Source organism: Apteryx rowi, unplaced genomic scaffold (genome assembly GCF_003343035.1).
Source record: "Apteryx rowi isolate R43461 unplaced genomic scaffold, aptRow1 scaffold_14, whole genome shotgun sequence".
In the NCBI taxonomy this organism is placed as follows: domain Eukaryota; kingdom Metazoa; phylum Chordata; class Aves; order Apterygiformes; family Apterygidae; genus Apteryx; species Apteryx rowi.
In genome coordinates this window covers 371,672-388,600 of record NW_020447641.1, presented here as the reverse complement: position 1 = coordinate 388,600, position 16,929 = coordinate 371,672, and the positions used below count along the sequence as shown (strand labels likewise).

The following is a 16,929-nucleotide window of genomic DNA, read 5'->3' as shown; positions in this document are numbered from 1 at the left end:
CCATTTTGGTTTTTGCATGAGTGCTTCAAGGTGAAGTGGAGAGTGGAACCACATATGTACTTTTCTCACTAAGCCAGTGAGAAATAACTCATATATTCTCGTATCTTAGCACCCATTCTCCCAGCACAATATCAGGGTGTACAACAAACACATGAGGAGAAGATGCAGGCTTCCTTGAATGATTTGTTTAAATGTTTTTTGATTAGCACTACTTCCCATCAGATATGCTGAGCTAAGAATGGAGCCCTTAACCTGTCGTGGGATATCATCAGTAATAAAGAATATTGATGATCAAAATTCCTATATTATTTTCATCTCTTTTAACCTAGATACATATATATCATCCAAGACATTCAAGAACTACAAAACAACAATTCAGCTACAATTATGTCAGGAAAATATCCAAATAAATAAACTTTTAATTATGATACAATACTTATTACAGTAAAAATTGGCATTTTTTTCTCTTCAAAAGCAGAAGCACCAGTCTTACATATAACATACAGTTTGAATGATATCTTACATGGAATACAGTGTAATACAATGTGCAAACAGCATTTTCATACAGAATGTAAATCTTTTTCTAGTTTTTATACACTGAAACTGCCTCAAATGGAAACACGTTCATGCTGAATTAAAAATGCAGATTTTAAAAATCAAATTCAAATCAAAATATGAAGTACTGCTGGAATAGGTACATGAACCATTAAAAATAATGAGAAGCCAAAATAAAGGGTATTGTCAGATAAATGTAATTAGTGCTCAGTTCGTCCCATTCCACCAAAAAGTACACAGTTTAATATTTTTGCTGGAAAGCAAAGTGTCATTTTAATATTTAAGAATTCTTCAAAATGTTGGTATCATTTTAATCATGTAAAAATCAAGTCAGAAATAGGACTTTTTAAAATTTCTTATTTTTGATACACTGCAATTATCATGAGTGGGCTGTGAAAAGAGATGAAGTCCAATGGAGTGAATAAACATCAGCGTCAACATCATGTGACTTCTGCAAAGGCCGTGATGTGGTTCTACAAGTTAAAGGAAAAATAAACAAATAAAACCCCAGAAACCAAACAGTTAGATATCAATCACCATTGTGAAAACTGCTGCATCTTCTGCTTTAGAGATAGCCTTTCACCTGGAGAGTTTTGCAGTAAATAAAATTGTTCTTCACTGCAGTGCTCTCCACTCACTCCCATAGCAAATCTTTGTTAAATGCCGAAAGACTGTATATGTAAGTACACTGAAGAAAGTAATTAGGTAGACAGTTCTACAACCTTGTTATTTAATAAAATTATATTTAATGTGAATAATCAAATTAGTTGTATCTTACAATTTAATGCAAAAATTCCTAGAAATGAAAACTAGTTTCTGACAGATTCTAATATGCTATTTCAGTGTTAATACAATTTTAATGTTGCATTTTTTTAAAGATTAATTGTTCCCCATGAGCTAGATGGCATAGAATCAAGAAGTGAAATGCTACAACAAAATGGCATTCGCAGTTGAGAAGTCATATTCAAGACTTCTTCCTCAGAAGCACTGCAATGTCCTCTTTACATCCAGTGTTATTCTCCTGGTTCCTTCAACATGAGGATTCTAACGAATGTGAAGATGTGTCTCAGTGTGACTAATATTACATGTCACTCTATACAGCAGAACTGCAACATGCCATAGAGCTTTGCCACTTTTTCATGCTCTAACCTAAGTGACTTCCTCTGCAAACATGCCAGTGAAGACTCAGTTGTATAGATATCTGCAGGATCCAAAGGACTGGATTCTGCAAGGAACCGTATGTCTCCCTTAGGCGTGGAGTATCCTTGACTGCCATCATTTTTTTTTAATATGCAATGCGTAAAATGAATAAAGGGAGTCTTGATGTTAAGCCCACGTTTCTTCCTCAGCACAAAAATGTACAGAGAGAAATAGTATCATGTAAAGCACTTCAGATTTCTCTTAACACCTCACTTTCCCTTTGGAAGCAGACCAAAGTCATGAGAAGAGAGCAGGCAGGTGTAAGCGGAAGAGGAGGAGGGGATTTAAGCAACTCATGGCAAGCAGGACAGATTCCAACCTTTTGCTTCAAGGGAAATTGTTCTAAGTCTTCAAAACCCCCTTATGTTCCACAGAAAGAGCTGTCCTGACTTCTACTGCTGCTTAGAGCAGTGCTTACCAGGCATTTTTCAATGCACTCCCTCTGCTGTTGACCCTGCTCCTAGCAGCTTTCAGAGTGGGGGTGTGTTTTATGATTAAAATCCTGGAAATTAAAAGTTCACAGAAGGCTTTTTTTTTTTTTTTTTTTAAAGAAACTCAGTCTAAGAATAAAAACCACTACACAAGTTTATATTTCTCAGTTCTCAAACTGTTTGGATACTTGTGCAGTCTGCAGGGAAAGGAGGGGAAGGCAGAAAAGAATCTTTGATTTCTACACTTCAGGAAGGAATTAAGAGGCACCCTGAATCGGTGCAAGCGAGAACTGCCTCTCATTCCCCCTCTCCAAACAATGCTGATAGCTTTGCTYCTTTTCTCACTGTGTCATATCCCTACTGTGCCCAGGAGGAGAAGCTCTTTTTTTCRTATTATGCATTTTAGATCTAGCAATGTCCTGATGTATCTTCTGACAGCTTTCAAAACAGGGAAATCCAAAATTTCCACAAGCATCTATGTACATTTTTCTCCAAAACAGAATGAACATATTTTAAATAAATGGCAATGATTAAACCGTATCCAACAGCTTTTTAAAAAGGATCAAAAAAAAAAAAATCAGTGTGCAACTTTCTGTGAAAAAGTTTACAGTTTAACAACATTAGCAAATGTCAGTGATTCTAAGTTTTGATTCCATAGAAGAAAAGCAAAATTCAATTTTCTAATTAGAAAACAAAACATAAACATTTCAAGGCACTTTAATTTGTTGGCCACCTTCTACTTTCAGTGGGGGATAGAGGATACCCTGAGCTACCTCACTGAATCTGGAGTGCTGCTATTGTGAAATTTTCCCCACAGTATTTATTTATAATCATGTGCTATTTTTATATATATTATATATTTATATTTAGTATTTACAATTACTTGCTAATGGCAAGAATTATTAATATTGATTCCTGCATGCTTTTTTCGTATGTCGTCTTCTAAGGCAAAATTACCAATAAGCCTTGCTGAGATTCTTTTGACAGAAAAAAAAAGCATCCTTCCAATATAACTGCATTTCCAACTCTTTTACTATGCTCTTTTACTTCTACTTAGAGTTACCGTGACAAAGTTCAGTGTGAAATATTAACCACCATCAGAAAACAAAGATTCACACAGATGCAGGAGGCAAGCAAAAACATGCACAAGCCTCAGCTCCTAAAACTTCGTGGAAAATGATTTCAACCACGGTAGTCAGAAGAATGAGAATATGCTGAGGATCTGCTCAGCTTTAGCAGTTTTACAGACAGGGACCTCAGGTTTTGTATTATTCATTCCAAACTGACAGTATGAAGTTGGTGTCAGCACAACGTAAACAAAGCATGCTTCATAACCATGCTCTCACACCACTAACAGAAAGCAAAAGGCTAAGGGCTAAGCCTTGAGTGCAGGTTTCTGGGGTGAAATTATCCATATCTGTATATTTTATATTAAGATTTTAACTAATTTGTGTTTATAAGCTCTTCTATAATGTTAAAGCATTGAAGAAGTCCACATCAGCTTTTTGTGGTTTGCAGTTTTCATTATATAAATTTAATAGTTTGAACCAGAATTTTTTTGTTCTCCCCTCATTAATAAAGCTATAAATATTCAGAAATAATCATAAGCCTATAAAGTTTTTTCCACTGTTAAGAACACAAATTTTACAATTGTCTGTACTCCTTCACACAGTGGGGTTTGTTAAGAGAAATAGAAAAATATTACTCAATTCAGGGAAATTCAGGGAAAAAAGATAACTATGTTTTAGTTACCGTAACATCTTCCTGGTCAACAAGTAAGTATATGTTATGCTTTTACTGGATGAATCACATTTTTAGAGAAAAGAATGACTTCAGGTGAAATTCCCCCTCTTAAAAAGTTGCAGACCTGCACAGAACGCTGCCAGCACACTGCATCTGCCTTTACTTTAACTCTACACACAAACACACAAGTGCGCTGTTGCGCACATACGTTTATTGCCTTATGTGAAGATGTTCAAAACGGTTCATTCCTGTTATCCAGGAGAAGAACCTAATGATGCGTGCTTTGAAGGAGTTTCGTTGTAAAGGTTCTTCTTGATTATTACTAATACCTTGATCCTGTAACACCTACAACATACATTTGAGGAGGTCACACTGAATACATTGTTCTATTTCCATTTTACCTATTATTTTATTTGAAAATTAGATGTTGTGATTACAGCTTGCATTCAAATAAAAATACTTCCTGAAACATTCCCTAGAAGTAGATTTAAGCAGAAGAGCAGGACACAAGTGCAAATTCAAATGCTTGACTTTAGAACAAGATTGTTTATGGTCTTTTATGAGCTGCCTCTCCTGGGTGTGTGTTTCTGTGGGTGAAACAGTGTTGTATTATAAGCCTTGTAACACGCTCAATTATCAAGAGAGAACCATTATGGCAGCAGGAATCTGAAAAACTGCCCGTAAGCCAATGTAAGCGCATGCACTCTAGTCAAGCCTTCATGGAGATACACATCCACGTACTAAAACATTGCCAGTGTGGCTACCCAGGTACTCTTCTGGACTTCACACACAACAGTATTTGCACACCTCCCAGTTAAAATATTTCTGAGCCACAGAAATAAAGACACAGCCCCTTTCACCCATTTGCACATAGCATGATGAGCGAAAACATTTTTGTGTTTTGCCTTTAGCCTGCAAGCTCAGTGACAAGCGATCACTCTCACCGGAGAGGTCAAGGCACCAGACAGGACTCCCTGTGCTGCTCTATGTGTACACAAGTGCACACACCAATGAAAGATTCCTCAGTACTAAAAAGCTCAAACCAAGGAAAAAGCAGTAACTCCAAGAATTAAAATTAAAAATACTATTTCTGGCATTTTTAAGAAGCTATTCTATGCCTCTTGTGAATAACCAAGATGGAGTAAACAGGAAAACATTATACCTGAAAAACAGAAGAGGAAAAGCTTCTCCATTCTTAAAATCCTATCAGAAATTTAAGAGGGATCTACGACATTAGCTATACTTAGCATTATCAAAATACCACAGTTCTCTCTAATGTTTTATCTCCACTCTCATCTTTGGCACGTATGCATTAGGAAAGGAACTACAGTGTCAAACTCAACAAGATTTCTGAGGCAAAGACAATTAACCCTGATATTCACCAGGAATTGGTGTGCTAGGAAATGAGAATGTCATATATTCTGAGAATTCCAAATCCTTATCACCATTAAAACCTAGGAACGACTGTCTCAAAAGAAAACATGGCTGGTCAGTCTATGAAGGTAAAGACCCCAAACTATCTGTTTCTAGCTCAGTCATGCTGGAGAGTCAGGTAGAGTATAAGAAGGCTCACTGAAACAGAGGACAGTGACTGTGTTTGGGTACGTGGGCACTGTTGACAAAAATAACATCATGAAGGAATACCAAGCAGAGATTTGGGGGATAGATTCAACTCAGCAGTCAAACAGAGCACTGAAAAAGAAATCATTGTGCAAATAAATAATATTGAGGGGATGCAGAAGGCGCTGACGATCAGAGATAGTGCGGTAATCATTCCCTAGGAGACAAACCGCAGTACCTATCTTACCTCAGTATTTCTTTTTGAGACCTCTTACCTCAGTCTTTTATCTACTGCCTGAATTAGTTTTATGTTACTTTTCCTAAAATGCTTCATGTTTCCTTTGCATTTGATTTTTCAAAGCTAGACTGCCTATAAAAAAGGCTAGCAGAGTCAACAGCTACTATAAGACTTGTATCAGTCCTCTGTAAGCCCTGGCTGATTTCAGGTGACTTTGTCATGAAATAAATGGCCAGTCTCTCCTGAAACAGAAAACAGGAAGAATGGTTTGTGACTGCACTGGATGAAGCTGAACTTTAAATTCTTTCTTCCAAGTGTCACCCATAATATCCCTATTTCCCAAGAACTCTTGCAAGAGAAGAACAAAAGTCTCTAGCCTTGACTGTGGTGGGAAGACACTCCACTCCTCTGTAGGAGAGTGCCGGCTAACTGAAAGAGGAATTGTCTTGTAAGATATGAATAAGGTCAGACAAAGGAGAGAGAAAGAAGCAGATGGGTGAGTGATGAGGTTTCTTGGCTTTCATTCTTTTCATTAATTCTGAGGATAAATCTAGTTAACCTGAAAGCAGAAAGTCCGCATTGCTGAGCGAGCTCTGGCAAGGATTCTTCAAGGAGACACTCTGCAACTATAGCTTATTGAAGTGTACAAAAACTGGGTACCTGGGCAGAACAGCTTCATCATCTGCATGCATCACAACTAAACAGAAGCGTCATGCAAACAGTGACCTGCCCTTGTCATTAACCAGCAGAGGCTCAGTTTAGAATATTCCAAGTACACATATTCCTGTTTAAGTGCACTTCATATGTAACACTCAACCTCCACCAGAACTCAGACATTAGCAGCACAGAGAGCATGCCAAGCATGGCAAGAGCATTATTTCTCCAGCAGGCAAAAGCACTGGAATGCAAAGGTATCAGACCTGGAGAAAGAAGAATGAGGTGCTCCCAGGTCTGTGTGATGCATCATGTGCTTGTTTATACATGGATGAAGTTTATAATAAAATTGTGATGCAAATGAGTGAGCTCCTACATGATGGGGTTTTCTGATGAAATCATTCTTTATGACAGCATCTTTGAATTGCTTGCTCTCAGATACCCATGTGATTATTATTTTTAAATATAAATAGCGGAGTTGTATTGTTTCATCCTAGCGCTGCCTTGGCCCATGATAACTTCAGTCGGTCAGGATCTGTGTTACTCTTAGTAGCTAATTTCTGCCAGTAAACTGTCTTTAATACTGCCACAGAAGCTTGCAGACTGAGAATAAAGAAAAACAGATTTAAAATAAGCCAAATATGAATGTATGAGCATTCAGAATGTGGAACTGACAAAGCCCTATCTGGAATATAGTGAAAAGTAACTTGCACATAGCAAAAGTAGGCAAAAGGCAAATTGCACACCAATTATCTAGCATGTCTCCTTTTCAGAGAACAACAGAGGATGTAAAGTAAGAAGGGAGCTAAGAAGCAAAGACTAAGTTAATCATTCTTGTGGTGATGGTAGTTAATTGAGCCATATTTAGACCCTACTTCTGCGTAAGTATTATTCCTAGTGCCCCTTATTTAACAGGATCTGGCTCCTATCCAAAAACATTAGACTAAACATTTAAAAATCACAAAAGCTCAACATCTAAAGTACTCAGATATAATTATTTTCTAATCCCAATTCTGATTTTCTAGGAGATGGAAATGGAAGAAAGCGTTTCCCAACAAATAACTAATTCTCTCCATAATCATCCTCCCATCTCGTCCTCTCTGTCTGGAAAGAAAGGTTTTGCAACAGAGAGAAAGATGAATCCATAAGCTGAGATCATATCGAGCGTAACACCTTGCTGGCAGTTCCCTAATTAATCAGGAGATGTCTCATAACAGCAAAGAGCTACTCTCCATTGCAGTGTGAATGTGAGTTCGGAGGGAAAGAAGGTCTTTCATGTAAGAGTTCTGGGCAGTTCACAAACGGTATAGGTCATCCTCAAGCAGGTCATACTACTCTTGCAGCCACTTTCCCCACATCATCCCATAGCTTTACCAACATCGTCTCAGTCTTGCCTAGATCAAGTCTCAGAAAGATAACATTGTTCCTCATGAACAAGAGGGTCTCAAATCGGGTAGAACCACCAAGATAAGATGAAGTCTTTATCCTCTGAAGAAATGAAAAATTTCAGCAGCCAAACTGGAACTCAGGCAAGCAGAATTTGCAGAGAATCTACATTTATGACCTATGATGGCTGCACAAATGCCTTTTATCCTAGGAGAGCCTAGCACATAAATAAGGTGTTCTTATTAATATGGCACATTTTAGGCCAACTGACATCTCGCTTTGTTTTGACATTTTACAGAGTTTACTGAATGGATGATTTTAAAGATGTACATTCATCATCTAACTGCTTGTTCAAGCAAATGAGACTGTGACGTCCTCAATAGTTAGACACATTTGGTTCAAAAAGGCTTGTTAGATCATTCTGAAAAGAATTCTCCTTTCCCTTCCAAAGAAATGAATAGCAAACCTAGGGCTAGTAGCAATTCTTAATAAAGGACAACTTCCACCAACTTTGAGTGATGAACACACACTGGGAAGTGGCTAAAAACAACATTTCTTCTTCTTATGTTTAATACAAAAAAGAAGTAGTAGCAGTAATTTGGATTAAAAAGAATGCTGTAAAAACAGTTTTGGTGCCCTACACAATGTAGAATTGTTTAGTATCTTCAAACATGGGCATAATAGAAGAGATTTTAACAAATAATGACAGATAAACTCATTAGAAAAATTAGAATTTTAAAAATTTCATTAATAGCTCAAACTTTCCTCCAGGTGAAAATGTCTAACATATTCTCTTTATTTGGTTATACTATTTATTTCAGTGCTTGTTTGCTCACAGAATTGTTCTGACATAACCTTACCTAACACTGACATAGTACAACAACATCTTTGCAAAACCAGAACTTTTTATGACAGGAAACTAAAATGAATTTTAAACACATTGCAATACTTATTCATGCAAAACATTCTGACATACCCAGGAGACTATTGCTAATATGTTCTAATCCAAAATCACATTTGCTTTGGAAAGACATCATTGCTTTTGTGCAGTTAATGTAAGGCCCATTTTATTCATTATTATTATCACATTCACTGAATTGTTTGGCCTGATGGTGCAGGCCCCACTATAGCAACCTTTCAAGTGCAAATACAAGATCCCCAGCCCTTCTGCGTGGGGAGTTGCCCTTTACTGGGGCTGTAGAGGTGCCTGATGATAAAAGGCCCACAGCTGATCCACAGGTGACTACATTCCATCCTGCACACTAGTCTCAGGACCTGTCCCCCAAAAGTAGGGTAAATGACACAAATAGGGTAAATATACTGCATAATCCCACATGTGGCTGTGGGCTCAGGGTTAGATTTCATCTTTCTAAGCACTCCAAGCTCTATGGATTCTAAGTCAACATGTCAATCAAACTCACTGGAGGAACTCCAGGAAAGAGGGCCTCAGATCTACTCAGCCCAGTTCTATGGACCTAGCAGTGGTTGTTTTAAGAAGCAGCCATAACAGTAAACTAGACTGATATGTAGAGTTTGTTTTGGAAGTGACACAAAGAGTCTCCCAGCAGAAGTCTCTCTGAATTAATTCTTCTCTTCTTTCTTCTTCACTGCTATGTCTCCCTTCTGTACATCTTATGACCTTGGCATTCTTGTCAAGGTAGTTCGGAATCATGTTTCCAGTAAAGCTACGTTTTATTTCAGCATTTAAAAAAAAAGTTAGACATTACCTTTTCTAAAGGGCTTTCTACTCGGGGGATGCTGATCATTGGCATCTGGGCCAGATTATCCATATGAGAATGCTCATGCTCTGGTTGACGTCCTCTGAAGTTATTTACCACACAAACAACCTAAAAGGAATTAGAAGATAAACAGAATAGCTAAAAAACAACGCCCTTTTTTGAGTTTTGATCCTGACATCCATAATTAGGCAGAACTGATACCAGCTTTAGTTACAGCTTACAGTAGAAACACAGACAAACGAAGTTCACGTTTTACAGAAAAAGCCCTAATTAATATTTCAAGACAAAAGAATTTCAAGCAATTTATTGTTACATGCATCATCCTTATACAAAAAATCCTCTTATCTAAAAGCAGATCTAGTACTGAAGCTAAGTAATACAATACCAATTATCAACAATACAATAAACAGATGTCCAGAACATGTGCAGAAAAGTATGACAATAACCTTAAATTCCTACGAAGGGCCAGTCCAATCTAAATTGAGACTAGCAAAGAACTTCTCAAAAGGAGAGTGCAAAAAGGAGGGGGGAAGGCAAGGATGGTCCCCAGGCAGAGAAACACAGTGCTAGAGAACTGCCAGAAGCAGGGGCTGTCACCGGGCATGGAGATGGCATAGCACTGAAAGGTCTCTATCAGGGGAGGCAGTGCGAAGCACAGGGCATGGGCAGGAGAAGCACTGGTTGTCATGAGCCACCTGATGGTCTGTCACGGCAGCCCTGAAGGCAACCGCAGTCAGCACAGCCAGCGCYGCCTGTCGGGCCACAGATCTGTGTGGGCAGAGCCTGGCAGAGGCAGCAGGACAGGACACGATGATACTACAGTCAAGCTGAGGCATGGTGCCTGCCCTAGGGCAGGAACTAAACTCCAAGTCTGCTCAGGACAGCAGCAAGTATAGCAGTGACTCTCACACAAGGGGTTAGGAATGTGATACATACCAAAACCTGTCCTGGGTAAGGTAGAGAACACTTCAGAGAGCTTATCTATCTACACAGCACAGTTTAAACGATTATCACCTGGTGCCATCTGACAGCATCATAACCACTCAAAAACTCCTCAAGTGGTAATGGCTATTAATGAGATCGTGAGGTTACAGTATATTAATAATCAGGCAATCACTTCTTATTAATCAGCTTTTTTGCAAATACTGGATATTGGACAGAAATTTTAATGGTTCATGCAAAGCACAAATTTATGTAGGTAATAACTCATAAGAAATGTACATCCTTAAACTGATTAAATATATCCTGCAGCTGACAGGTAAGAACCAAAAAATCCTAACTTTCAGTGCTTTGCAATTCTTTCTTTTCAATAGCTAGTTAAAGTATATGGCAAATTTTCTTAAACAGAAAATTGTCATCAGTGTGATTTATTTTTTTAGATGGCTTCCTTAAAATACCTGTTCAAATGGAAATATTTCTGCAATCAATTTGCGAGTTTAATGATGCTGTTCACATAATATACAGTTTTCCCAGGAATAGCTAATGAATACACAGTTTGTTAGTGTTTTCTGCTGATTCAGATGTTCAGCTGAACAGCAAAGTTTATCAATTGTATTTTATTCAAAACACAACTAAATTTGATGTTGTGCTAGTTAAAGGAGATTATGCAGTATACAGCACAAAATACAAGAAAAAATATGGGAACAGACATCTGTTCTATTCCCTTTTATAGCTCAAGTGACACAAACATAATAGGAAAACTTCTTAAAAACAAACAATCAAATACAACCCCAGGACACCTTGTGTGGAAGGGAATGTTTGGAAGTGCCAGAAGGTATATTTTAAGGAGACCTAAAGCTGCCCACACATTTACCAGAAGGGTGAAAACACCCACTTCAGACATCCCTGTGCGAGTTCTCAGTCAAGTAAAGTTCAATGAGATCCAAGAATCAAGTTCAAAAATGTTTTTATGGGGAAAAAAATTCAAAAGTATATTTAGTACTAATACTAGGTGCCAGGCAGACAAACTTGCAAGCAGTAAACAGCTGTGACTTTTCTATGTTATGGTCTTGTACTGAAGTTATCAGCGACGGTGATTAATAGATAAGTTGTAGCTTGCTGACACAGACACTGGTCACTGTGAACTGTGACTAAAGATCCAATATCAGAACAGTTCCAGAAAAGAAAAGGCTAAATGAGGACCTTTTACTTCAGAATAACAAAATTTCAATTTAAATCTGAGTGAGCATTTAAAGAAATTCAGCAGGGCTATTTTAAAGCCAGAAGAGAGATGCTACTTATTCTCTGATCAGTGTAGGCATCATTATACCAAATTTAATACTTTATAAACAAGATGTTATTCTGAGATGATGTTATTCTGAGGGATATACACTTGCTCAAAGCAGCAAAAATTACTGGGTGAAATTCTACAGTTAGGGTTATAAGTCAAAAAAGATAAGTGTATCAGTCATTTCTTGATCTGAAATTTCTGAGTCTTATGAAAATATAGCTAAGGAAACTGATATTTTAATTAAAGAACAGAAACACCTGTTTCACTTTTAATTGCCTGAAAAGTCTAGTCTACCAATACTTGTTATGAGACACAAACTTATAGAGTGATTTTTTCAAGCAAAAGTGAAACAAATATGCACTTACCAAAAACACAGCTATAGATATTCCAATTAGAAATCCTGCTATCACATCTGACCAGTGATTTCGATACTCTGCTACTCTGTTGATTCCAGTAAGGAAAGCCAAGCACATTAAGCCCAAACACAGAACAGGTTTTGCAAGCCTTGTTCCTCTGGCTTTTACTGTGTTGGTGACATACATCTGAAAATTAGAAAAGAAGAAAGTATAAGACTCTAATTGATAATATCTCCCACTAATTGCTGAATAAAATCTCTGCAATTTGGTTTGAAGAGACTCTGCCTATTTGTTTTTTGGGGGGGTGAAGAAACAAGCAAGCTGAACTCTAGATAAAGTCTTCACCCCCTTTACCTAGGGATATAGAAACTCTAGGTACGTAGACCATACAGCAATTTCAAATCTTACATGAACCCGAACCGACCCTCCCCTCGCAAAGAACAGGCAAGTTAGACAATCCTACTGTATTACTCTCAATGTATGTATTTATTTATGCAGAGAGGTAAAGAGACTGATTTTTCACTGCCTAGTGTTGGCAATAACGGAAAAAGATCTTGAGCTTGTTTTCATCAGCAAATGCCTTTCTTCTTCATACACAGCAGAAGCTGATTGTAAGCAGAGATTTGTCAAAAAGCAGTGAAAACTGAATGAAATGTCAGCATACAAATAAAATCGAATAGTTTCAGCTACTGCTGGACCAATACATCTCTACTTCACAGATGCTGACGGCATTTCATACCCATCCTCCACAGCACACAGACCAATCTAGATGCAGAGAAACTTTCATGCAGTAAACTCCAAGAAATCAAGATCTCCATCTCCGCCCAGCTTGCAGTCGAACTGTCCGTGCTGAATAGTACTGAATAAAAGCACTATCTGGTGACAGAGCAGCTCTTCTGCCCAAAGGATAGGTGCACTAGTGATTACAGGGCTAATGCCAGCACTTTCCAAGCTCTAATGGGTTGATTGGAGAAATGAATTCCAAAGCTGAAGGCTTTGAATCTCCACTCTCCAGTGGATATTTAAATCTTGGTATTAAGGCTGCTTAAAAGTTTCCCACTGAAATATTATACTTCAACTAAGTTTTTTGAGAAAAAAGTATTGACTTCCTGCAGATGTTCATTCTGCAACTAAGCCACTGAAATCCCTAAACCCTTCAGATTTAGACAAAGTTAAAGTTTTAAGACTGAAGAATTCAAATACCTTCTAAGCAGTTTCGCTGGAGACTAGAAGTGTATAGTGACAGCACTTTGAATTGCAAAGGGAAACAGATGGATCTGTGCACTGAAGAACTGGTACCTGCTTTGACCAACAAATGGGCAGTTCTTTGGATTTTTGCACTGTCTGAAACTTCAGGTTAATTTACTGGGTAACCAGATATGCAGTGCTGCAGTAAATGCAGTTAAGATGACTAAAAAGTGAGGTTACAGTTACAGTAAGTTAAATTAAGGAAGTAAGAGTCAGAGCTTGTCAGAACGACATCTGCCAGTCATTTTGTTCAAAACACTAGAGAAAGTTCCACAGCATAGAGGAAGAAGTTGCAACAAAACCAGGAAACTCAAAATCACAGCAGAGTATTGCAACATATACCTTACATCTTCAGTGCATCTTATATGATGAACAGCAAAGGAGTAGCATGCTTTCAACTAATGAAGACAGAGCAAACTATTGGCAGAAGAGTTTCGGGCCGTATCTCCAACCCACATTTCTCCTCTCTTCTTCCATGTTTGTCCCTTCCCTTACTGTCCTTTTATCTTAGCTCCTTGTATTTTTGTGAGATCTCTATTCACTGAGCTACTCTTATCATGTGGTATGCTGATAAGACAACTACAATTTGCATTTCCAGCTTTTTTTCCCCAGCAATTTTCTTCAAGCTACAAACAGGGTGGTGTATGCTGAGTTAGTCAGCAACCCCTTAATTTAGTGAGGCTCGCTGTACTCCTGGATACTACCACCATTATGCACATTCACAGTACATGTTAGAACATCTGGTGCTAGGGAAAATATTCTGATATTTTGAATACACAGCAAGATCACCAAATTTGAAATACAGCTCCAGCAGAGTTGATAAGGGGAAGTTGGTCAAGGTTATCCTGGGTTTAATTCTGTATTGTGGCATATTAAATCAAAATGACTACTGAAAAGGAAAAATCAACTAGAAAAAGGAGTGTAGTTTGTTTAAGGCAGGGCACAGTGAGGTATTTCAGTTATCTATAACACCTGGTCATCACCAAAGAAGATAGTCTCAACTTTAATGAAGAAACCAAAACAAGTTATAATGCAAGAACTTGATTCTGCAGTACTTCAGCTGAACGTCAACATTTTTTAATTCAAATCTAAAGTGAAGAGTGCTCTGCAGAAAAATCTCGGAAACTCCTTATACAGTCAAGCACGTCCTTCAAATCCTTACTCAGGCAAAAGCACTGAGTGAGTCAGAACGGACTGCAGACTCACGCCATGTCTCACATGAGTAATGAAGACCTCCAGTTCCTGAGTCCCCTCCTGGAACTGCAGTCGAGATTGTCACGCCCAGTCTATCACTCAGAATAACCTGAAGGTTCTGCCGGCAGAGGGACCTCTTTTATCTTTTCTTTAAAGAACAGCCACAACTGATGTTAAGGGTAGCATTCAATTAAAGCATCAATAGAAACAAGGCAAACTTTTCTTCTTGAAACAGGGTAGTGAAAAGTCTACACATTTGCAATGCCCTACACAGGGCAAGCCAGGATTCATAGCTATCCACTTCTAACCTTGACCTCTTGCAGTTCTAGTACAATATGTTCACAAAATCAATTTAGAGAAAGGTCAAATTTACATTAGGAATAAAATATAATTAAGCAGTTGTTTTATTCTTGATCCTGAAGCAAAATGCTGCAAAGCAGAATATTCAGTAAATGGCAAAGAATAAACATCTTAAAAAGTTGACAGGATTTTTCTTCACTTACTTTTCATAAATATTAAATGTATTATCAACAAAGGAAAAAAGCACAGTGATTCAAAACATTAGTGAGAATGAATGACACAAATTTGTACACGGTTATAGATGTTTACAGAACAAGTTTATCTCAGTTTATTTCAGGAAGAAAAATGTGGGGGAAATCTAATTAAGAAAATCTTGTAAATTAAAGTAGTCAGAAACAAGACCAACAGCTGTAAGACTCTAGATGGAAGGTCAAGGACTGATAAAGTAATTTGAATTAATTTTGCAGGCTATACATTCTCCTGCAACATCAGATCCATGGTGAATCTCCTCTTGAAGATCTCTTGCTATTGCTCTTCCTTTTTGCTGAAATTATATTTTCATATGAAAAGATATCAGCAAGTAGGCATCGGTAGAGAGTCCTATAAGGAGGTGGACATTATCTGATGGATCTGTGCACCAATATTTAGTAGGTTTTCAGGAAAACACAATCATTTCACCTTCAATCTTTAAGATGCTGGAAATGAAATCTTCAGAGAATCTCACAAATTGAAAGAAATATTGTAATTGAAGCACTTTCAAAAATATGCATTTGCCAGATCACGTTCTTAGAATCCATTGAAAAACTGCTATCATAAAAAGCAGTATTAGATTTATCACTTTTTAGACCAATTTCAGAGCCTACCACTGCAATAATACACTGGTAGCCTCTCTGCAGGAAACAAAACCAAAAGCCCAAAACATATACTGCCACTTGTTTTTGATGGACTTTTAAAGAGATTTCTGTGGCTAAATTATCTGAAGTGTTTTTTAAAAAAATGCATAGGCATCAAAGAATAGAAGCTTTTAATCAACTTTCTACCCTGGAGACTATTTTGCCCTGCGTACTTACATTGGGCAATACTTCAAAAATGTTTCTTGGTAATTATATTCATTCATTCTCTCTTATGAGCACAGCAGTAGTGAAAAATTCTAAGTCATAGAAAACCTACTCCCTGTAAATTTTTACAGCCTTTCTGTGCTCAAATTATGCCTAATAATGCTTTAAAAAAAAAAGCCCAAACCTACATTTTAAGAATTATGTAATGATACCACAATTCAGTGCTACTACCACTAGGAGTCAGAATCACTGCCATCACCATCATCTTCATCACAGACAAAGCAACCTGTGAGGTTTCTGACATGACTGTCTCAGATCATAATATAAAGAATAATCATAATGCTGGCACTAAGATTATAACTGGAAAGCTTTCAGAAAAAAAAGTGATGTTGCAAGTCTGACTCTTGTGAAATATGTCCTAAGTCTAGTACAAACAAAATGATTCCAACACATATAAGAGAAGAATAGAAGTCATACGTCAAGTGCAGGATAAAATGACTTCCCAGGCTATACTGCAAGCTCCTCGTCTTTTTCTTCCAGCTGTCTTTAGACCCACCCAAACATCTACGCACACAATCAAACAAACATGTAATGGGTCCCAGAGTATCATTTTGGTTAGAGTGGAGTTAGTTGTAGGCTGGGCCCACCAAGCAGGAGTCAGGTTACTTTTCCTAGCTGATTTCTTCAGTCTGGGGCCCAGGGATGCAGGGAGGAAGATGCCCTTCATGCTTGCTGTTTCAGCCCTTCCTGAAGCAGGTGGTCAGGGAGGACTGACAATGGGACAGAATAAGTTCTTTAGTGGGTAGAAAATACTGGCTCATGGAGCGACAAGTGAAAAGGGGAGGGAATCAGTGTACAGGCACCCATCCCTGGCAGTGCTCCAAGTATACATTTTCTCATGTTTTGTTTTGTTACTATATAAGTAAAGGTAGCTATATATGTTCCACCTCAGGAATGCACAACTTGCTCTATTCATCATAGCTACAAGAAAAGAGACACTCAAAGATCAAAAACTTAAAGAAATATAGCAGTGGACT

The 16,929-nt window shown here is 37.7% G+C and overlaps 1 protein-coding gene across 1 annotated transcript in view; it reads right to left on the bottom strand.

Annotated features, from left to right (window-relative positions):
• Positions 1-259: 259 nt before the first annotated feature.
• Positions 260-16,929, bottom strand: part of PLPPR5 (phospholipid phosphatase related 5) — a 69,819-nt gene continuing 53,149 nt past the window's right edge. The window contains exons 6-8 of the mRNA XM_026057583.1: positions 12,102-12,278; positions 9,495-9,614; positions 260-1,028 (exon numbers count right to left, since the gene is read on the bottom strand). Of these exons, the coding sequence (XP_025913368.1) occupies positions 996-1,028; positions 9,495-9,614; positions 12,102-12,278 (330 nt within the window). The 3' untranslated portion in view covers positions 260-995. The remainder of the gene's footprint in view (positions 1,029-9,494; positions 9,615-12,101; positions 12,279-16,929) is intronic.